Consider the following 24,233-nt stretch of genomic DNA (forward strand, 5'->3'; position numbering starts at 1 on the left):
CACTCTGTCCGTGCGGAACTGACACGATTTTACAAATGAAAACACATAATTTGTACACATCTTGGTAATTATTTATTTATTTCACTCAAATAGTTTCAAAGGAATCATCATTCGGCACCCTCAGCGGCAATACACATCCGTTTGTTTGTGTTTTTGTTTTGTTTTGTTCCAGTTTGTTTGTTTGTTTGCAATGATTTAAAAAATTTACAATCGTTATTTCGCTCTCCCAACACGAAAGTCATTCCCCACGTGCACCCGTAGGTTGCACCTGAGCGGAGAGAACGATCGGATAAGCGGTCCAGTTCTGTTTCTGTTTTTATATCTATCTTTTTTTGTTGTAAATTTAGACTTTTTCCCATTCTTTATGCTTTTGTTATTTGCTCTGTGCACTCGCCGGTTAATTGCAAAACAAAAATTGCACAGTGCATGTCTTCTCTCCTGCACTTCGGACATGAAACGACCGCTGTTGTCCCTTTGAATTCGTAAATATTTTACCACCAAACTATGCCCCCACTTTGCCCATGTTATACGTTTTTCTTAAGCCAGAGGTTAAACCATTTCAGATTTATTTTTGGTAAATTACACTTACACACCTATGACTCAGCGCAAGCGTGTACCAGCAGCTCAGTTGTTTTAATCATTCGTATTTGGTTGACATTCGCGACTAGATGGTATCGATATTCCGGTGCGCGTGCCCCAGGGCAGGGCGCAGGATGCGGACGACCCAGAAAGCGACGTTCGTTAAAACGAAATACTTCCCTTCCCTCCCTTTGGCATGCGCGTGCGGTCTGTTTGATTTGTAAGCCGAGATCATCGCACACACACACACACTTCGTACGTCTATGTTAATGCAAAAACGGTAACGCCTTTTTCGACTTTGAATGGTTTTAAAATTGATCCTTCCCGAAGTAATAGCGGCAAACGGTGTAATTTATTCTGCGCTGCCATTTACGCCCGTAGGGAGGATATCTTTCTCCACCCGTTCCCTTTATAAATGATTTGGAGTTCTGCAACATTATTCTACAATTTATCTGGTTTTTCTTTTCTTTACGGGGTTTCGCTTTGTTCTCTCTGCTGATGATCACGAGACAGGCACATACATATTTAATATAATCCATCGAACAGGTTGAATCGCTTCCGTCCCTTTACCGCTTTACAAACTATAGTTGCATAGTTAAGCTTTGATCTACCTTTTCTTCGTGGTTACTTCTAAGACTAAAAATTGGGACCCAGAAGCAGCAAAACCACCAAACCTTCCCGGACGGTTGGTTGGCCAATAAATATACATCTATATTCTCTTTCGCGATCTGAAAACCCATTTCTTTTGTCAGTTTACTTTGTTTGTTGTCGTGGCTTTTGTTAAAAAAAAAAACGGTCCAACAATATACCCACCCACCTCCTCTCCTCCCCTTTCCCGGAAGCGATGAATAAACCATCGTCACGAGTGGTATGGCAGAAAATAACACGCAAACACGCTATGTATAGTAGTAACAAGTAGAACTAACTTACATTCAATTCCATTTCTCACCAGCCCAGTTCGGGCAGATACGTGTCTCTATAGCTCGTTTCATTTCGGTACATGCCGGTACGATGCGCGTGCACTTATATAAATATGACCCCCCTGCCCCACGCACTCACACACCACCTGCGGTACTATTAGTTCTGTATCTTTCCCTACATTTGTGCTTGAGAATGGTGTGAGGCGAAAAGAAAATAAACCGTAACGGAACGCAAAGCCCTGCTCTCGCTCTCTCTGCTTTCTTCTAGAGTCGTACCCTCCAGTTGGGCCCACTTCCGCGTGGAAGGGATTACCGGAGGGCGGTCAAAATAAATAATAAATAATTTCTATCTTTATCGGAATAAGTGAAACCCGCTAGTTTTTTAATGCCGTTTTCGATCACGATCTACGTACCCAAACGGACGATCGAGCCGAACCGTAAACTGGCGCCCATAGCTGTGATCACGCCCTCCCCCCTCTGAACGGCTAAATTAAACATACATGGGATGTAGGAATGGCTTACAATCAAATCTCGGTAAACGGTCCTCTATACAAAGGTCGTAGGCGCTTCGCGACTGACTGCGCGGTCGCGTGAAACCTTATGGCGCGCGTAGAAAGGTATGCCGCTGCTGTTGTACATCCGGAAGTGTTGCCTAGGTGCGAACGACACGCCGCACTAAATGCACTACAGCACAAACACAGTGCAAAGCTGGCTACAGCGACGCTACACAAAACGGGAATGCTTCAAATCGGCACCATCCTCCGGCCGGGGCCGCACTACTTCAGCCAGTGCCACCGCTGACGGTGGACATGGTTTCGCGTTTAATTGACTAACTGCGCATCCGTTTCGCGCTCGGCTCCAGCTTCACGTTAACCATGCCGTACTCGCTGGTGTAGAGCATCCGGTCCAGATCGTCTTGTACGGGGCGCGAGTTGATTTTCTAAAATGAAAGCACATCAGATCAACATTAGTTAGCTTGCAGACGTTGAATTGTGGGCCTTAAGATAATGGCAATGAACGGGTCACAAGTGATTTAATGGGGTGTATGAAATAGTTATGTGCTCTCTGGAGCGCACCAACGACTCCGATCGGTTTTCTGCAGAATCGGAACCACTAGTACCACCCGGAGTCGAAGTTGTCCGGATTAGACGGGAGTCTGAATCGGCCGGGGTCGGTGAGTGACGAGGCCGGAGATAGCCGGTGTCGGTTAGTGTCGTGGCCGGGGACGGCCGGTGTAAGGATGCTGTCACATTCGACTTCGAACGATTCCGATTCTGACATGGGGCCACTCCTGACAACTCCCTACGACTCCGAACGACTCTGGATAATGCTAATCGGACCTTTCGGAGTCTAAATTTTTGGACTAGGATCGGAATCGACTTTGGGTTTTTGTTAACTATACCTAAAGGCCCGGGAACATTGATCGTAATCGCAAGTGTAATTTCGATTATCACTTATCACGCTCATCATTATCACGATCACGCGCGTCTGGCGGCGGCTGACCGAAGCATTTTTCCATAAAATTCTGTGCTGCTTCAGAAAATATTTTAATTTTCCATGTTTTTTTTTGGCATGCATTTTGCTCTTTTTTGCAGTATAAAAACGAAGAAAAAACTACATAAATTTGAGATTCAGTACGACCTCGATTAGCAAAAAAAGTTTCCACCAGCCCCTACCAGATGTGCTACCAGATGAAAATCTGATGAAATTACACTTGCGAGTACGGACAATGAAGCTTTTTTTGGTCATCGAGGGAATGGTCATGCTGAATTTTAAAATTAAGTAGTTTATCCATCGTTTTTTGTCATGAAAATGGATGCAATGCGTGCAGGACATGTGCATCTACATTTTACAGAACTTTTCTCATCCGCATTAAGTACAAAACATGAAAAAATAACATATTTTCTGAAGCGGCTCCAAATTGTTTGGCAAAATGCTTCGATCAGCCGCCGCCAGATGCGCTAGTGAAAATCGAAAGTACACTAGCGAGTACGGACAGTGTCCCCCGGCCTTTAACAATAAGTCGTAAAAGAGCTTTTTCGACCTGTATCCTAAGCCGACTGAGATTGTGATGCTTTGTGCCGCTCGTGAGCACCTACCTCTCCCATAACCGCAATCGGCGTAGTGTTGGTCGCCTTTGCCACCTTATGCTCGATGATGAAGAACATGTACTCGTCGTACAGCAGTCGTATGAGGTGAAAGCTGCCGAAGCTGCCGGCGGACCGGAGTGTCAGATCGCGGATCACCATCGAGCTGTAGAAGCTCCACTTGAGCAGAAACTGTCTGGCGGCATGCACGAAGCTCGGCTTGCCCCGGTACTCCTGCAGCGCGTCATCGACCACGTTCTGCAGCCAGCCCGCCCACTGCTCGAGCGTGTTCTGTTGCTGCAGGGCGGCCTTGAAGTCGTTCTCGAGCCGCTGCACCACCGCCGTATCGCACTGGCAGATCCAGGAGGCTTGCTCCTGCACGTTGCGGAAGTCGACCCGGTTCAGATCGCTCAGCATCTGGGCGATCTGCGTGCCGTTCTGCAGCACGGCCCGGGCCGCCTGCGCCAGATGGTTGAGCGAGGTGTAGCGGCGCAGCGTCTGCCCAAAGGCGGCCACCGCCGACAGCTTTATCGCGACGATCGGCTCCGGACAGCCGCCCATCGCCGACGTTAGCCAGTTCTCGAGGTTCTTCGCAAAGTTGCGAATCGCCTGGGTCAGCCCGGTCGGTATCGGTCGCAGCACGTCCGGGATCAGCACGTCCACCATGCTCTGGTAGAACTGGAGGTCGACGTGCTTGACAAACTCCTGCACCGGTTCGCACTGCGTCAGCAGGTACAGCTTCTGCTTGCTGAGATACTTTTCCTCCTCGCACTCGTCCCCGTTGTTGTTGTTGTTCTCGGCGCGCCAAAACTCGCGCCACAGCGATTCGATCATGTTGAAGTCCAGGTTCAGGATAGCATCCAGGAACGCCTCGCAGTGCTCGCGGTAGATCGAGCGCAGCGTGTCCACGTCCTCCATTGTGATATCGTCCGGCAGGGGGTGAATCATGTCTATGATCGGAAACTGCGGTATGGCACCGTTCGGATCGCCCAGATACTGCAAACGAAAGCAAGCGACAGGTCAGCACAGTAAAAGAGGAAAAAAGCTCCATTGCTTACCTGCGCACAGGACTCGGGCATTTCCGCCTTGAAGCTGTTCTTCTTACCACGACCATGGTGCATCGCCATACCATGGCCGCCTCCACTTCCACCGCCTCCATTTGCACCCCCAACCACACCTGGCTGTAAATGGCCACCGCCGCCGCCACCACCACCACCACCACCACCTCCGTGCGCCATGGAACTGCCATTGCTGCCATGCAGTCCGTTCGCGTGATTGCCGCCTCCGGCGTGGCCATGCATCCCATTGTTGCCGCCCGTTCCATTTCCGCCACCGAGCCCGTTGCTTCCACCCAGCTGCTGATGGTGACCAACCATTCCGCCGAGCCCGCCAACACCGCCCGAACCGTGCTGAGGCTTACACTCGATCGCATGCACCAGCGGGGACGTCGGTTTGATGCGAATGCCGTAGTAGTGGTACTTGCTGTTGCCCCGCGTGCCCAGCCGGCGCGTCCGCAGCCCGCTAAACACCGACCGGATCAGCTTGCCGAAGCTGGCCGCATTCACCGCGTCCAGCTTGTTCTCGTTGCAGTGCCACATGTAGTGGTTGTACAGTGTCGATCGCGGCAAGCTGACTCCGTCCGCCGTTTCGTAGTTCTCCATCAGCCAGCTCACCTGCGGAGGGCGAAAAAAAGGTGCGAAACCGAATTAGACGGGTCCTTTTCACCCACAACAAGTTTGGTAGGTTCGACCAGAGGTTCGTAATTCAACTAGCAACGACGGGCAATGCGGAAAATGCGAGTGCGTCCTTACCGTGGCGGGCAGAACGCGGGCCGCGTGGGTCATATTGGGCGCGGAGTCGAGCTCCTGACCAACGGACGCCGTTTGGTGCGCGTGCAAGTAGGACGCTACGTCCTGTATGGGTGTTGATGAAGGGTTGAAGTGAAGCGAATGCGAGCGAATGACGCAAACCAAAACACACAATTTACAAGCAAGGACGAAAGCGCAGTGGGGAATGATGTTAGTAGAGAGATAGAGAGAGAGGAAAAAAGAGATAAAGCAGATGAGAAGAAGTAGATAGAGAGAGAGAGAAAGAGAAGAGAGAAATAGCTTAGTGTTAGTTTTTTTTTTGTTAGGTGCAGTTTTGAAGCATGAATTGAGATGAGTTTATGAAGCGATTAATGTAAATATGATTGAGATGAGTTTATGAAGCGCATAATTAGGTACTAGTGCACGTGCAGTACTAGATCGAAATAACGTCGTTAATTATTGACCATAGATGATGCAATTCGCGTAGAGATGATATTGTTAGATGAGCTCTTGTTAAAACATCTTTGTTTCTGGAGAGAAGGCTGGGAATTTTCATTTATAACTAAATTATGTTCGCATCAATGATGAATTTAAGCACATTGTGACAACATTCCGCAACGATGAATGAACGTCAGAGATATAAATGTCTCCTCAGTATATTCATACTATACTGCAGCGAACGCTACTGTAAGCACGAATACAACAAAAGGTGCAATTAAATAATATATTTGATAGCCTTTAAATTCTTGCCCTTGATTTTCTAAACCAGGGTTCTCCAAACCTTTCAATTTGCGTGCCGCATTGTTATGCAAATTACGGTGTTGAGGACTCAACCTTTAGCTATTGGGAATAGTGTTAAATGTTGGTTTGATAAGAAAATACTAACTGAATATATCAAATTTATTCAGCTTTCCATTATTAAAGCTTGTTGATTTTCGATTTTAAAAAAGCCAAAAATAGGTAAAGATGGACAATTCTCGTGAATACTGGATGAAAGTAATTATTAAAAAATTGAACATTAAAAAGCATCATGGCACCAAACTGGGAAAGACAGACACGCAATGAAGGGGTAAGATGGACACCGAATAAAGCTACTTTTTTGCATCTTCTATCAATTGTTGATTAACAGATGTTATCATCTTCTTCTATTTGGCGTAACGTCCTACGCGGACATGCCCGGTCTATACAGGCTTTCGAGACTTAATTCATTACCACGCAGCCGGATAGTCAAATCCTTGCAACGGAAATTGACTACAAGAAGAAGAGCCCATATTGATATGACGCCATTTAGGAATAGATAACAGATTATATGGGATTTCAAAGATCACGAAGTTGAATTTTGATTTGATGGAAAAAATAGCCTAAAGTCCACCAAACTAGCGGGGGTTGCGGGCTTGACTATTTTGATAAAGGGAGGTCCTAAACTATAAGGGAGAACATGATAAAACTGCACTGCCATATGTTTTAATTGATATCAATAATATAAAATAAGATATACTCTTAAAAGATTCAACACGTTTTCTGATGAAATATGAGTGTAAAAATAAAGCCAGCACATTTTTATAATCGCTGCACTTATATATCACCAGATGTTTTGTACATTTTCCATAATGTATCCGTCTTTACCTTACCTAGGTGGATGAAAAATTATCAGGGCCGTTTGCTACCACCAAAAGTCTGCACCAGCATGACGGGCTTGCCTGTCTCATATTCAACTTGGCGCTAGAGAGGGCCATCCGCGACTCGAGGGTGGAGACTACGGGAACCATCTTCTATAAGTCAACCCAGATCCTGGCATACGCTGATGATATAGACATCATTGGTCTGCGGCTCTCCTATGTAGCAGAAGCCTACCAAGGGATTGAGCAGGCGACAGAGAACCTCGGATTGCAGATAAACGAGGCAAAGACCAAACTGATGGTGGGAACATCAGCGGGCCTACCAATAAATGATCAGAATCTAAGTAGGTATGACGTACAGATACGTGAACGCACTTTTGAAGTCATCCCAGAATTCACCTATCTTGGGTCAAAGGTCATTAACGACAATGTCATGGTATCAGAGCTGCGCGCAAGGATGCTGACTACCAACCGGTCATTCTACAGCCTAAAAAACAGTTCACCTCAAAGAACCTGTCACGACGGACGAAGCTAAGATTATTTAGCACCTATATAGTATCGGTACTCACATACGCCTCTGAGACATGGACACTGAACAAATTTGAGAAAGAGGAGGCGTGGTAGGCCCAAATTGAGGTGGCAAGATGGCGTGGAGGCGTCCGCCATTACGGCCGGGATAACGGACTGGCAGACGAAAGCGCGAGACCGTGAGCGGTTTCGGACAATCCTGGGGCAGGCCAAGACCGCAAAGCAGTTGTAGCGCCGGATAAGTAAGTATCCGTCTTCACCTACCGTCGACTAATAATAAACTATTTATTTTAACCATTACACGACCATCGCGGGCCAGATTATAACCTCTCAAAGGCCGTAGTTTGGAGATCTCAGGCTTAAACAGATTGCAACCATTAAATGATGAAATTTATGTTTTTTATAGACACTTATGCCGAATGCAATTATGCACACAAAACTGTCGGATGAGGTAATGCGATTGCAAAATAATTGTATGCAAAAGATAAATATTGTGCATCGGCGCAAATGATTCGCGGTTGTTTGTGAGCGAATCAAATGGGTGGGAAAATCCGCACACACATACTCGCCCCATGTATCAAGCTGGTAAATAATTGGTTAGGCGCGCGAGTTAATTAAATAACAACTCTACCGGCGGATCCAAAGTGCGGCGAAAACAAATCAAAAGCATGGTAACAAAAACCCGGCTCAACCACATTGGGGGACACAACGAGAACAGCAAAACCGCCGAGCGATGTGGCGCCGAGGATGTGTGATAAACCATCGACGATTCGAAAATTGGTGTAAAAACAAAGCTCGATCGAACCGGTGACCCAACCACCAAGGTGGGTGGGTTTCGCGAAGGACAATAGTACACCGCGATGAATAACCGAACCGAAAAAAGGAATAAAAAATGAGCCTGTTTCATGGTTCGCTGCTCGCGGTGTCAGGCCACTATCAATTACCGGTACGAACACATCCGTTCTGGAAAACAATCAACCGGCGATGCGTGTGCATTGTGCGGACGGTGCTCCATCAGCATCATCCCGCGGTTAACCGCAGACACTTCTGCGGATTCGCATACCGCGCTCTGTTGTGTCCGCTCGGCTGCCGCTGGGTGCCGAGTTTGCCAACACAAATCGTTCGGGATATGTGCACGTTAGGGGGGTAAAGGGGCTGATGAGCAAACTCGGCGGTGTATGGTTGCGGTCACCAGATTGCATCGATCCATGGTCATTATTTCATATCCGCTGCCTTCCTTCGCGGAACGGTACCGCGACGCAAGCGTGCACACACATGCTCGCACACACACTTACCGTCATGTTTTGTGGCGACGAATCGGACTGCTGCTGTTGCGCACCGGAAGTGTTCCCGCTGCCGGCACTGCCGAGCAGGACCGACTCATCCACGGGCACAATGTACTGCTGCTGATTAGCGTTGCCGGCAGCGGAACCGCCGTTGCCGGACGATACGCTGCCATTGACGCCGTTCGGGCCAGTTCCGGTGGTGCCGGTACCGTTGCTGGTGCCGTTCCCGGTAGTGTCGGTGTGAGTGCTTCCCGTGCCGGCACCCGCTGCACCGTAGGTTCCACCCGTGGTGTAGTACTGCTGTTGCTGCTGCTGCCCATTTGTGCCGTAATCCCCAACGGTGTACACGGGATAGGTCCTGGAATGTTAATTGCAATACAAATAATTAATACGAAAATCAGCACAACGAACCACTGGCCGGATTGCGCTGAGCGACGAAACCTGAATGCGGTAAGCGCCTAACGTTATACAATTTGCCTAACATTACGGCTTTTTTATAGCTTTACGAGGAGCCCTCGACGGTTTGCCTGATCGTTCTTGCTAATTTAAATATATTTTTATTTTTCAATACCACAGTTTGATTCAGTTGTGATTGAACTATCGAAATATTCAGGACATCAGGAAAATCAGGAACACTTACATTTGCGTCTGTCCCTGGCCGGAAGTGTTGTACATGTCCGAGTCGACATACTGCACGTAGGTGTGTTGGTTGGGCACGCTATCGGGTGAGGAAACTGGAAAAGAAGAGCATACAATTTGCGTTTTACAGATTAATTACTTCTCAAAATGGCGATTCTTCGCTTCGTTGATAAAATATTGGGGACCAATGTTGAGAGGTCTCTAAATCGTATTTAAAAAAAAAATTGCGCTCCAAACCTGTGCACTCGGCGGAAGGCAATAGAAACAAAATCGGATTATAGATTTTTATTGACGAAACAAAAAAAAAAAAGAGAAATTTATTGCCTGCCAGTAAGAGCCAACATTGTGTGTGGGCGTTCTTCAGCGTAGCGACTGCAGCTGACCATCGCATGATACCAACCCACCATAGTGTTTCACAAATCATCATCTCGAGCACAATAACGTTCGCCAGGATGTGGAATTAATGTTTGAATCGAGATACAATGAGCATTGCACGAGGGAAAAAAGCCACTGGTGTCGTGTTTTGAAAGAGCCATTTTTTGTGCCAAAACACGTGCCGGCACGAGCGTTAGAGGTTCGCGAACGCGTTCAGTGTGCATCGTCCGTCCGATATGTGCAGAACGCCATTATGAATAGGGCTAAGTAAACAACACACGCTTCGATGGCGCTCGGTAGTCCCGGTATACAAAAGCAATCCCTTGCGGCCATTTTGTTTTTTGTTTGTTTTATTCTTGCGCGACAGCAGCAAGTCTCCTTTCCCTCCCAGCTGGTTTCTCGTTCACCTTCTTACTTATTCATATCGCCCACCAACCAAATCACCACCACTTTCCGGGCTTGCCTAGCGGTTATTATATTTTCCAACCATACTCCAGATGGCTGCAATCACGCCTCCGAACAGAAACCAGATCCCACAGCAAAGGCTGTATCATCGTGATAGGGCTGTACGATGTAAAAACAGCGGCCCAGCGGAATCGTTTGGCGCAACCACCACACCATCGGTCCGCTGTAGAGCAAGTCCACACCTCACATTTTGCAAAGAACCGCTTCCGCTTACCTTGCCCTTACCTTTTTTGTGTGTCTCCAACCAACCGGGGAGAAAAAATGGGGAACAGATTTTTATCCTGTGCTTGCCCCGCATGGTCGCAGAAAATCCGTCCAGTGCGGATGGCACTTTCGCCGCTCGGTGTATCGGTGAGTGTGTGGGTGTGCGAGGGTGGATGAATGCGGATATTTTTGGATTTAAAAGCGGACAAACGCTATGACTTTAGGCAATCAAACGGACGTGCTGCCTCAATTGCACGATGATGGAATAGTGTTCTAAAACACGATGGCTGTGGAGGGGCGGCAGACACCCCGGCCTCTCCTCTGAAGTGGGTTATTGCAGGGCGCAACAAAGAAGGGTGGCAGGTTTTTCATTTTCTTGAAAGTATTTTTATTTTCATTTATGAATAGAAAAGGTTGCCTGTACACAAACACACACACAGAGCAGTACACATTTATCGCTTAGAAGGAAGCCGAAAAACCGAAAGCGTTGTCGTCTCTCCCCCGGGGTTGCCAGAACTCTACAATCACATTCGGGGAAGAAACGTTCGGGACAGAGCAGGAAGATTGGGTGGAAATGAAATTGAAAAATGCGAACCCAACGGAAAAAGAAATGCTGAATCAAAAGCGACTCCATCTTGCCGTGTCCGTCCTCAGCGTCCTCCCACGCGCTTATCATCCGGTAAAATCAACATGGCCGACTGTGGCCGACGCGCGCTCGCTCGTTCTCCCTCGCCCTGTTACGGCAAGGCGGAAGAAGGGCGGAAGTTGGTCATGGTGTTGTGCGTTCTTTCAGACTGGACCCTTCCAGGGCACTTTGTGTACGGTTTCATCAGCACAAAGGAGCGGCGCCTTTCCGCGTACATGCGACGAGCGCGCCGTGCATGAATGGCAGGATTTAACTGCAAATGCCTAGAATCGACGATGTAAAAACAAGATCACGTCGATGGAAATGCGGTCCGGATGGAAATGAATGAAAAAGCTTAAATCCAGATTCTTCTTTTTCTGTACGTGCCAGTATGTGCGGTTATGTGTGTGTGCGCGCGCTATTCAGCCATGCTTCCAGAGCTGTTCTTTGTTTGCCATTTTTTCAACTTACAGAATGGTAAGATAATTTTTATCTACAAATGTAAGAGTTCTAAAAGAACCTACGTCAAATAGTTATTTGAAAAATTATTAGCAATTGTTTGGGATCATATACTTTATTCGAAAGCTTCTGAATATCGCACGCTTGATACATTTCGCGTGAATAGTATTCGAAAATGTACTGTTGTGTGTGTTCTGGCAAACTGTTAGCGAAGAAATGAGTAAATTTCTTCACTTTAAATAGGTTATAAATTCTACATTTCGTTTGAACATTCAGTTTAAAGCGAATTTTACTGTAGTGACACACGAATTGAGAAATGCAAAATGAATTTTGCTGTAGATAAAAATAATAGTAACGATTTTGAAAATGATTGCAAAATCAAGAATACACTTTGATCACTCGTTTGAAAGAATCATACTATATAACTGTTCTATTGAGTGTTACTGCCAGCTTCAAATGCAAATATCTAATAGTTTGAAAATATTTAGCATTAACACGCATTATTATTATTATTATTATTATTATTATTATTATTATTATTATTATTATTATTATTATTATTATTATTACTATTATTCTTAATTAGTTAATTTTTAACGGTTTTTTCATAGTCTAAAACCCACAAAACCCACTATCAAACAAGCAAAGCTTTTTTCCATTATATAAATGTGGTGTAATTTTTAGTCATCATAATAAATTAGAACGCTTTTTTAACTCAACCTACACACTTATGAGTTGTTTTCATCATCCTACTCTTCCCTTCTTATTTGCATCATATAGCTGGATATTCAGTCTATGCTCAGTTATTCAAAGCTTCAACACTCCTACATTCGTTACCCTCCTTTTACGGAAATGGAAACAAACTGGAAAATGAGTTTCATCTGAATACACACAAATTACGAATTCAAATGTAAAAACTGGTGTAAAAACTTTACTTTTATATTTTTTATGGTAAAACATACCCACTGGACCAGTATGAAGTACTGTGGCACATGTAAATCAGACAAGAAGTTAAAAAATGAACAAAGCATTGAAATAGCAAAACAAAATACCAATGTTGCACGAATCGAAGCTATCAATTCAATCGACCATGAAGAACGACGTTTTCAACACATATAAACATCCACCAGTGGTCACCGGTGGTCAGCAAAAAAAGGAAAACAAAATTGCACCTAAAACATTGTAAATGTCCTGCTGTGATGCACTCGGATGCAGAATCGATTCGTTATGGACCCGTGGCTCAACAAACATTAGACTAGTTCCACAGAGCCTTCTAACATGATAACTGAAAAACGATCCCTTTGGAAAAAAAGTAACGTGTTTTAGCTATCGTACGTACACAACACACAAGCCTAGCCAACAGTCGGCATGATGCACATTCGAAATTCTAGCCCTTTCACAATTTTGAAGTTTTTTTTCTACGTGCTTTTGCAAGGAGAAAAAAAACTTCTACAAAGGAAACAACAAACTCAACCGGAATCCGCTGGCGAGGGTTTTATTGCACCAATTTAAGCTTACAACCGTCGTCGTCGTCGCCGATCTAGGTCGTCATTCCGAGAACAAACCTCATCATCCTGGAATGCTCCGCTATGCCGGACGGACGACCGGGTGTTACGACGGTGCGACATCGAATCGAGCGAGAAAGGCTGCTGGGCTTCTCGGGAGGCAAAGATCGTCGTCTGCACCATGTATATGCCAAAGCCAACAATTTGCTCTAATTCCTTATGCGCTGCTGCAATCTGCTTTGCCGAACAATCGAGAGCCCGGGCGGAAACGCAAACCGTCACGATGCAGCGGTGGTGCAATAAAGCGATAAATCAATCGCTTCTGCAAGCACGCACAACAATACCACCATGTTATCTTTCGGGGCCGAATTACGTGGCAAACGCACCACAACGTGTAGTATATATGGGGAAGAATTTGAGGTTTTTATGGGAAGACACAATCGCCATTCAGAGAAACGACGCCCGAAGAGCTGTGGAAGGATCTGTCTCCGCATGCCCAGACGGATCGTGTTCCTGATAGTTCGACGAAATTGTCCTCGACATAGCCAGAAGGCGAGACGGCTTGGGAATGATTAAATCGAACGTTTCATTTGCCCATTTCAGCTAAACGGCAATTGTGACAAATTGTGATTCACCCCTAGCCTAAATTAAAGGCCTAAGCGACAGACCATGTGTTATCTCCGGAATGAAATAGATACAAAAATGTGTACTGCAAAACCACATTTAAGATCATCGTGCTGGCGATGAACGTACTACTAATTCTATGGATTATAGATGTTTCAATCATAAGTACTCCATTGGATTTTGACCATTTTTTTGCTTGAGTACCAACAATCAAATTTTCCCGACTATAACAAGAGAAATGAATTGGAAGCACTAAGTCAAAGAAGAGCGATGGATTTTTTAGCATTGACAGGATACTTTTTTTCTATTTAGCGTAACGACCTATGCGGACATGCCGGTCTTATAAAGGCTTTCGAGGCTTATTGAGTAACACGCAGCCGAATAAGTGAATCCTTGCTACGGGGGGAAGGTCCATCTGAGGTTTGAACCCATGATGGGCATGTTATTAAGTCGTACGAGTTGACAACTTTGCTACGGGACCGACTAGTTTTGGCTGGATAATAAGTTGCGATTAGCAAAAAAAAAAGTTTAGTTTACTGGTAAAAATAATAGTTTTTGTGTGTAATATAGAGTATGTAGCTTTTGTAAAGCAAATTGTTTGCGTAGAATTCTACATTGTTTTACAAATTTCCAACTAGAACCTACACATTTTTTAACGAAAAGTGCATCTTGAAAACAAAAGCTAGTGAGAAAATATTATACGCTGGGTCATCACTAACTATGACAGTTGATGCGTAACTTAACGTAAATAATAATAAAAACGTACAAGGTTTATAGATCAGCTACGTGCTTAAATAGGCCCGCGTAAAATTTATTATGTAAATGAGACAAGAACTATATAAAAGACTTTCAAATATAATATATTCGATAGTTTTCAAATATAATTCAAAGCGATACGGCCGTTGTCGTTCTTACAAAACAATTAAAAAACAAATACAGACAGTTCTAATTACAGATAACATATTCAATCAATTGAATATAGTTATGCAACTATGCATCTTGAAAAAATAGAATATTTCTAACTTTTTAATTTCCAACATTTGTTTAAAATAATATAATATCTAAACAATATTCTTTAAGATATTCTCAGTTATTTATATCCTTTTCATATTGCAATCGTGAGCTGGTCCATTATCCTAATCTCAACTTGAAGGACTGTAGCGCAACTTGAAGGACTGTACGGAGGATGGTAACAAAAATGAAAATAATACAAAAATCTGCAATAAACTATCGATACATCTACTCAAACAAACCCAAAACATCCTTCCACTGTAGCTTCCACCCTGGCGAAGCAAACACACAACCGTTCCGGAGTTCGGAAAAACCAATTCGATTAGCAATTTTTGAGTGCGTTATCCTGCGCTGCACAAGATGGTTTCCCGTACCGTGTCGTGCGCCATTTTGAACACACTTGTGTTGACGCACTTCGCAATAAAAACGCCCCTACCGCAGAGCAGCATCACGGGAAATCGAGCCATCGACCGAACTCTGCCATCGACGATTCTGCTGCTGATGCTGCTGCCCGTAAAGGATGATGTTTGCTTCCCATTCCCCCAAGTCACGAGAACGCCGGCGACGACATCGTTTTACGACCAGCATACTGCGCATACCGAGCATGGAAAGACGGAAAGAAGGGGCCGCCGAATAAGCGACCATTTTCGATCGAGGGTGATTTCGGTCTCCTTCAGCATGCCTTCTCATATCGGAAAATGCTTGTCTCTGCTACGTGAATATGGGTGTGCGCGTGTGTGTGTGTGTGTGTGAGTATCAGTGGAGGTGGGAAGTTGATGAGACATGGGGCCAATAAAATACTGGATCAACTGTACAAACACAAAGGCCATACACACCACACACCGCATCGCAATAAAGATTAAGGACCTCTCCAGAGCCGGGCGAGTCATAAACACATAAAAATACTAATGTACTTTTTTGTTCACTCCCTCGCGGGCAATGCTCGTAAGGTGTCCTAAACTCCTGAACCCACGGGCGACCTGTTCTAAAGCCTTTTTTGCCACCCCAGCCGAGGATGAGTGCAAGATGAGTGGCACGTTCGGGTGTGCAAAGGGCTCCCACCCACCACAAGGATGAAGAACATCCCGCACAAGAATATTGTTATTGCTCGACTTAAACGCAAGAAAAATAATAACCCCAAAGATCCGCAGTCATCGGAGCGAACCGGAGTGTCTTGGCGGTTGGTTGGTATGATGCTGTCAAACCCGATGCGAAGCGTGCTGTGGACGGGATCAGAAAGGCGGGCGATCCACTAAGAAGTGTGCTGTAAACATAAATTTGATGTTGATTGGATTTCTGCGAAATGGCGCACATTACATTACCGCAGCGTGTGTTGCGAACCGCGTAGTGGGTGGGAACAACACCAATGGGCGGACGTTGGCCATCGAAGATGTGAAGCAGGAAAAAGAGGAAGCACTGGATCACAAAAAGCGAAGCGTCGTAAAAGAAGCCTGTGCGAATTAAATATACCATTATCATAAAAACGCTTATGGTTTACCGGAAGCTCTGGTGAACACTTGGGCAAGAAGGACACCGAAAAATTAACTCGCATGAGGAAATGATAACCGTCTTCGTTCGTGAGAGCAGTAAAATGCAATAGCGAAGCGAAGATTTTGTATCGATTTAGTAATGTTACGCCAACGGCTACAAAAACTGCTGACAATTAATCTGTGGGAAATTATAGTTCCACGTACCTCACCAATAATTGCTTCCATATAAAAGATGGCCGATCTGAATGAAGTTCAGGGTGAGGGAAGCTTTGTAAGCGGAGGGATTCTGTATGGACTAAATTCAAATGAAGTACAAAAGTCTGGAGGATTACGATATGTAGCAAAACAAAGAAACAACAACAATAATTTTGTTGGCAGCTAATTAAAAAAATGAACAATGTACTACAAAAGATAAGCTATACACAAAGAATAAATTTGTTTGAAAGCATTGGAACTCAATGGCATTGACAGAAGAGTATTATAATTGGGAACTGCGCGAGATTAGACAAATCTATTAGTGTACAAATAAAATCAGTGAGGCACAAACTATTTTTTTTTTGCTATTTACTGGGATTATACATACTATGACCATCGAATAAGTAAATAGTCGCATAACATTTGTATTCTCCTCTTCTTTGGCGCAATAACCGTTTTTGGTCGACAAACTTTGCCACCGAAAGATCCCATTTCTCCTAAAATGTTCATAGAGTTCCAAGTAAAGAGCTACATAAATGAACCAAGTGTAAAAATTATATGAAAAGTTATATGAAACATATGAATTTCCAATAGTAGGTTAGTCAGTCCTACGAAAAAAAGATACGGTTTGGTCTATACATGGCTTAACTATTATGAAAATAATAATAATAATAATAATAATAATAATAATAATAATAATAATAATAATAATAATAGTAATAATAATAATTTGATTTGAGCTCAGCAAAATTCAGCCTTTGAGCAAAAAAGTCTTTAAGAAGGAATCTGTACTTCTGGATAGTTTTATCTTAAAAAACTTGTTATGACACAAAAAACGCCTATCACGATGTACTCCAGTTTTTTATAAGGTATTCAAACTATGATTCGTTAAGGATATATTTTGGTCTGTCAAATCCTGAAAATGTCTTAAATCCTTTAAGAACCGATAATACATTTAAGGCCAATCGATGTGCGATGAATATTTCTTACGGGGTGAATACACAAAATTTCATGGATGCTCTTCATTCAACAGAAGCTATAATAATATGGAATATGGATGTATCAGTGGTTAGCAAAGTATGGTTCACGAGCCACATGCGGCTCTTTGATGGTTCTAAGGGCCATCTAACATAGACAGCATATATTTTGATATTTCGTTTATTAATTTAAATATTTACTTTTCTTTCTAGGTTCTAGATATTGACTCTTCGGGTCGCAGAGTTTGTCAACCTCTGACCTATATCTGACCTACAAACACTATTTTAATCGATTAAATTTTGAGTGTAATAATTCTTCAACCGTGCATCAACGATTACTTCAGAGCTTTTTGAATTCTGTATAAAATATTGCTTTATAGATGAAATAATTATTTACCATATATGGCTGGACATTTTGAACCAGCAACTATGAACTTGTTGGTTCATAGATGAAGAAGATTAATGAATCATCAAATAAAAAGAAAAAAAAACCTATTTGTGCTTAGTTGATGAGTTGATTGGAATATTTCATATATTTCCAGTTTTACACCGATTACGATTATCACGTGCGAACTATCAAATGCGCACTGTATTATTTATTGACAGGGAATAGGAACGTGCAATATCTGTTCTGACCAACATCTTAGATAAGTTAGAAAATTAATAATGGTTTCTTCTATAATTTAAGTCAGAAAACTTAATTTTCAGCCGGTCAGTGGAAAATTATTCATCATCCGGGCTAACTCATTTGACAGTTGGGTTCCGCCATATTTACTTCGTCAATTGTGTACAAACATTACTACGTTTTTAAACAACCTAATACATTTTTCTTGACCAAATATTTTGACACCAGCAAATAAATTCAATAATAGATAAGCATGATCAATTCTGCGACGAAACAACATTTGTGTACATTTTTTCAGGTTGAAATAATCTAGGCCAAAAATCTGAGGCTAGTTGGTCATGTGGTTTATTACGGAATGTTGATATGATTTCAAATGCCAGCTGTCAAGCTCCATATAAAAAAAACTGGCTAGTATCGTAAAACCCCCCAATGACTGACAAGCTAAAAAAGAATTGAATCAGGATCGGATAATTAGACATAGCCTATTGTTATTGCGTAGGAAAAGCAGATTTAAATAGATCGTAAAATGATTGTATTTAAATAACAAGAAAGAGATACTTGCAATGACACATGTTTAAAAAGAAACAGGAAACAACAAATCAAAGAAATATTAAATTATACATTACATGAGTTGTGCAGCGAGTAGGATTTCCCACAATAGGACATATTGTTGCAGCGCCTGTTGTACATCATTGCGTCGGAATTGGTTTATCGGCACACTCCAAGCCTAGTTTTGCTGCGTATCTTACCAAGCAGTACACACTTCGGCAAACATTCAACTTGGTTGGTTTATATCCGTATATGGCTTTCGTTGTATTATGCTGCTATCGTTTGTTTGCTTTCGAAACCTCAACATACAATAGCGTTGAATCACAGTTCTTGAAATCTCTCAAATACGCACTGGACACAAATGTACACACTCACACACGCCAACAGACCAACACACTGAACTATGGGAGAAATAAGCCACCCAACGGATTAACTATCTACCGTTGATCGATCAACAGCCGGTTGACTTCTGAATAGCCGTCGGTTAACGTAAAGTTCATTCATTGAATTACATATCACAACAGTACGCGGAAGGGTCAGCAGGTTGGTGATAAGGTACTTGTCTCAAGGACGACCATGGGCCCCCATGTTTCACGTTACTCGCCTGCCTTCCCCGTACAGGCGCCGACTTAAAGCGATTGCAGTGATGCACTCGGCAGCCTGTCTGAATGGTTCCGTAATCCTAGCTGCAAGGACTCTGGGCGTCTGATCGAGCCTGGCGTCGTCTCGTAGGAAGTTACCATGGGATCCTACCGAATGTAGGTTACACCATCACCATCACTACGGCTGTGCTGCCCGAGCCACTCAAGACGGGGTTCGATCCTTCCAAGTGGCCTGATTTCGTATGCACAGCGAGGTGGGGACCGATAGGAGTGGGCCAGTGCCAGCGGGTGTGGATGGATGCCGATTGGATTGAAGATTGGGTCCGGAGTGGAAGCGTAGAGCTGCACAGCGTCTCTCAAACGAGCAATCGAACAAAATCGATACTGAATGAAATCGGCACGCTTTTGGGGCATACCGCTGTGCGGCTACGACGGGATGAAATCTTCAGGACCAGCTCATTCTCACACACTGCGATCTTTCTCTCTTTCTTTCTCTTTCTATGTATCGCTCTCTCGCTCTATCTCTATCTGGCCTCACATTCACTCGCTCTGTTTACGATAGCGCAGACTTTATCTATTGCACTCTATCAGCCATCATATCATTGATAACTCGATTCCGGCGATGATCCTGACCCGTCCCCCCCACGTCGTTCATTGAATTTGTTGGAACCGTGAAAGTGAAAGTGAATTTCCTGATTCAATGTGTACTGGTTAGTCGCCACGTCTTGCAGGCTAAAGATATACGAAACTCTAAACAACAAATCTGTTCATAAAATCGACTTGGTGCAAACTCTATCGAAATGTTATCCTTTGATCTATGCTGTGCATATTGCGTCTATGCTGTGGAGAGCTGGACTGCATCGATGAATTTTGGTGTTAACAATCGGCATGCATTTGAAATTCCTCCAACAGGTCGAGCTAATCGTTTTTGTAATGAAAAGCATAAGAATTTCTATATACTCTCATATACAATATCCACACTATGCTCACAAACACTGCAGCAAAGCAAAGGAAAACACAACTGTCGCCAACAATACCTCCGTCCCCGAAAGACGGCAGAAACTCCCGGCAAGACAAGATTCACCGAATTCACAAAATCAACACACTGGCGGTGGCAGCTGTTTGGCTTGAATCACTGCATCCGCTGCTGTGGCTGCTGGAATGCGCCCGCTGGCGTACGTTTCCACGCTGACGATAGCGGCAGACGCTTAGCAACGGGTCCACGACGACGCGACGGTGTAGAATGAACTGAATTCGATACCGAAATCTATCCCCTGGTGCACCGCACACGCCAGGACTTTTCCGGCACAAACTCCCTCCCTCCTTCCGATCTCAGGCCACCGCCCAACGCACGCCTCCGCGCTTCACGCAGCTTCCACAGCCAGTGGATGTGTTCGCTCTCCGTTACTCAATCGATTATCCCTCTCTCGCTACGTTACCATCAACATTTTCCCCGTACACATGGTGCATGCGTTCCTGCTCTGGCACGGTATTTTAGGAGTAATTTTACTCCCTCCTTTCCCATTTTCCGGATCCCTTCTTCCTGTGACCATTTCCCTCGCACCAAAGCCAATCCGAAAAGACCATAAACAAGTTCGGTTGGTTCTATTTGTCCAAACTGTTGCAACAAAGCAGAATATTATGACATGGTGAACATTTGGAGAGGACGTTACACTATCAAACAACATCCATGAATTTTCACTTTGTTCTTCTGCATAGTCCGGATATTGTGTCGATAAATAAAAATCTGGATAATATTGTACTTTCTACATCAACATCAACAATATCATGAAATTAGTACCTTAGCTTCAACACGAACCATTAAATTCATCAAGACGAAAGGACATGCCGGGTAGGTGTGGCCATAGTATAGCGCCTAAGCAAACGCCGATAAGCCAGACTGTAGCCAATTTTCTAAATCAGCTATATTCAATTTCAAGATATTTTCATGAAAGCCCGCACGTCCCCAGAAACCGACGGGTCAAGGATTAGACGTGTTTTGACCTAATCCTCGGAAGAATAAAAAATCATGAAACAGTATACGGTTAATTGTTGCGTGATTGATTTCACACCTTCAGGCTACCCTGGATATGTTGTGATGACTTGGAGCCTAGACCAAGATTTCAATTTTTAACGACCTTGAGAGATCATTTCCAAGAGGTGCACCACGGTGCACACAGGCCATGTACGGGAAATATTCTTTCCATCGTGAAAAGTCATGCTAAAAACTTTACACCGCACACTGGTGGTGTAAAATGGGCGTATCACGGAGGTAGATGTCCTGATGCTCGAAGCATCCCTACACGCATACACACAGCATGCAGCATGCTCATGATCTGGTTAGGCTCCGCCCCGTAACATCCTGGACAAAACGGAGTGTACATGAACAGGAAGGCACGGAAAATGAAGAGGAGCGAGCGAGAGAAGCGGATGTTATCCCACGACCACCGAGCACATGCAAGCGCATGCTCGCTAGGCCTCCCATGAGGCAGAGAGCATCGACATCCGGCAATAACAGGATGATGGCCGTCATCTCCTGCGGCCGGTTTGCTCTTTGCTTGGACAGTGCAACTCAGTCTTGGCATCAGTCTAGCTTCACGCAAATAGTAGAAGCTCTGCGAGCTAACGTAAATCGATCGGGAAATCTAGCAGCTCTCAAAGGCGGCGCACACCTGGGGTGTTTGGTAGGAAAAAAGCTACCTTAAACAGTGCGAAAGAGCGAGAGTTCGTCGCACCGTCGCTGCCGGAGGCTGTGAGGTGATATTGTAAAGATTTCATTTCCCGATTGTTCACAAGTAATTGTGGCACCGCTTGCCGCTAAACAAGTGAGTGGGAACGCATGCACATCAAAACAAACCTCACTTGTTTTGAAGTGTACCTCCACTTGTTTGGAGAAGGAAACGATGCGCCAAGAACGGACATCATGCTTACAACGCGCATAGTTTTTTCTACCACATGGACCGAATGAAGCAAGCAACAGCCCTTAGAAAATACGGGTATTTTGGTCAAGTATTAAGCAGCGACTTGTAAAGAATGCAGGGGGCAAGAGGTTGTTGCCGAGCTCGGGAGGTTGGTCTGTATATTACGGGTGAAATGTTTCATTTTAACAGCGGAATGCAATTATGAAACTATTTTTGATACACATATATGCATACCGGGGATCGATGGACGATTCATTTTAGAAACTCATAGTCTTGATCTTTGGGGCAGCGGTTTGGAGGTTTGGCATTATTTCTCAAAGTTGTGAAACTACAAAACCAACCTCCAGATGGGGTGTGAGAAAAAAGCAAAAAGAGAAGCAAATGTAGCAAAAATGCTTCTCTTACTACTTCACTAAATTAACTAAATATATTATAAAGTTTTAACAAACTCAAATTGTTATATGTTAAAGAATACACATCAATGAGAATCTTTTACATAAAAATAGTGCAATTAGAATGTTTTGCGCTCATGTGTTAATCAATTAAAGTATGTATAAATAACTCACATACCTATTAATGACTTATTGTTTTGAACATACCACTTATGAGCATAATTTAAAACTACCAAATATTCCGCCTATTATGACCATGATAAACTGTACAATGAAAACTTGCTGTGAACTACATCAGGTGTCGGCAGAACAATTGAACCAGATTATGTGTTTCCTCCATTCAAAGGCCTTTCTTTCTTTAACACATTGTTCCGAATCGATCTCGATCGATGCATTTCATCGCTGCTGCTTTAAAACTTAACGATAACAATCAGCGCACAGTGAATAGCAACCGGACGAACCTGATCGGCTCAGATATCGATCCCTATTTGGCGATGGGAAATGGTACACCTGTTGCGCGCCATCCAAAGATAGCATTAAAAAAGGAGTGAAAAATCCGACGATATTGCAACAGAAAAACCCACGATGGACAAGAAATGTTGAGGACAACAGTAAATCGTGCAACTCCCGCTGAAAAATAGGAACGAGATTGTTGTTATAGCGCAACTGTAGATTACAGCGAACAATTAAATCAATCATTTTATGAGACCACTAGCGAGGGAGGGGCGGGAATCATGTGTTAGTTCATGCTCCTGGCCAGCGGTTCGGCGATAACCATCTTTCCAAACTGCTCGAAAACACGATGATCCACCTGAGAGGGTGTGTATCAATTACTCGTTCCATGCACGTGTCAGCATCCAGCACAGCCTCTCGCAAGGCACGTGTTGCATAACCCGAGCCGACAATGCGACGAATATACGCCCGTCCCAGTCGTACAGGTGGCGACGAAACTGCCTCGCCCAACAGTTCCACCACCCTAAACGCCCGAAACACACAAACATATTCACATACTTTTCAACCCTCTTGCTCTCATGTTTTTGTGTTTATTGTTATTATTTTTATCTGCTCATTTGTACCATTCGCATCACCCTCAGAACCCCTTTTTTGTGCGACAGATAGCAGGTAAGAAGCGTACGCGCAACACTGGCTGTTTTTCCCGCTGCGTAATCCTAATTAATTGATGCGCAAATGTTGCCCAACAGCTTCAGCATCCAGAGCATATGTTACGAGCTGATGGGTTTCATCTCTTCCTCCTCACGGCTTCTGTTTACCACCGGCCACCAGCCGTGCACTTCATACACGGACGACACCGAAACGGGACGGGATGTTGCAGCAGCGGCGGCCACACACAACAGTTATCAAAGGTAAAAAATCAATTCAACTACAGCGAGTCAAGAGCGATCCCGCACGATATAGCTGGGGTCGATATAATTTTCGAGTTGTTGTTAATCCTCCCATTATTAAGTGCGCGCCTGAAAGTGATGACCTGCACCCCTTGCGTATCGTACCGTGCCTCTCGTGCCTTGCACCTTTACACACCCGGGGTTATATCTTTTTGCGTGCGGACCACAGCCATGTGCATCCGCGCACGATCCGCACGAAGGACTTTGGCGAAGTCCCGCCGAGCACGCGGAGGGATAATTCTTCCAATCAAGACTAATTATTTCAGGATTACATTCGCTTCACTACACCTCGATGCTGCAGTGTGCTCGCTTCGGATGTAGTGCGCACATTGCTCCTGTCCCTAT

At 44.2% G+C, this 24,233-nt stretch overlaps 1 protein-coding gene across 4 annotated transcripts in view; it reads right to left on the minus strand.

The window, feature by feature from the left end:
* Window positions 1-49: 49 nt before the first annotated feature.
* LOC120902013 (transcription factor RFX3) overlaps window positions 50-24,233 on the minus strand; it is a 32,357-nt gene continuing 8,173 nt past the window's right edge. For 3 of the 4 annotated variants that reach the window (XM_040310442.1, XM_040310461.1, XM_040310451.1), the window contains 6 exons: window positions 9,468-9,561; window positions 8,837-9,185; window positions 5,398-5,499; window positions 4,645-5,259; window positions 3,599-4,582; window positions 50-2,439 (listed from right to left, as the gene is read on the minus strand). In XM_040310442.1, coding sequence (XP_040166376.1) covers window positions 2,329-2,439; window positions 3,599-4,582; window positions 4,645-5,259; window positions 5,398-5,499; window positions 8,837-9,185; window positions 9,468-9,561 — 2,255 coding nt within the window. In that variant the 3' untranslated portion in view covers window positions 50-2,328. The remainder of the gene's footprint in view (window positions 2,440-3,598; window positions 4,583-4,644; window positions 5,260-5,397; window positions 5,500-8,836; window positions 9,186-9,467; window positions 9,562-24,233) is intronic. The other variant, XM_040310470.1, reaches the window with a different exon arrangement.

Source organism: Anopheles arabiensis, chromosome 2, assembly GCF_016920715.1.
Source record: "Anopheles arabiensis isolate DONGOLA chromosome 2, AaraD3, whole genome shotgun sequence".
Taxonomy (NCBI): Eukaryota; Metazoa; Arthropoda; class Insecta; order Diptera; family Culicidae; genus Anopheles; species Anopheles arabiensis.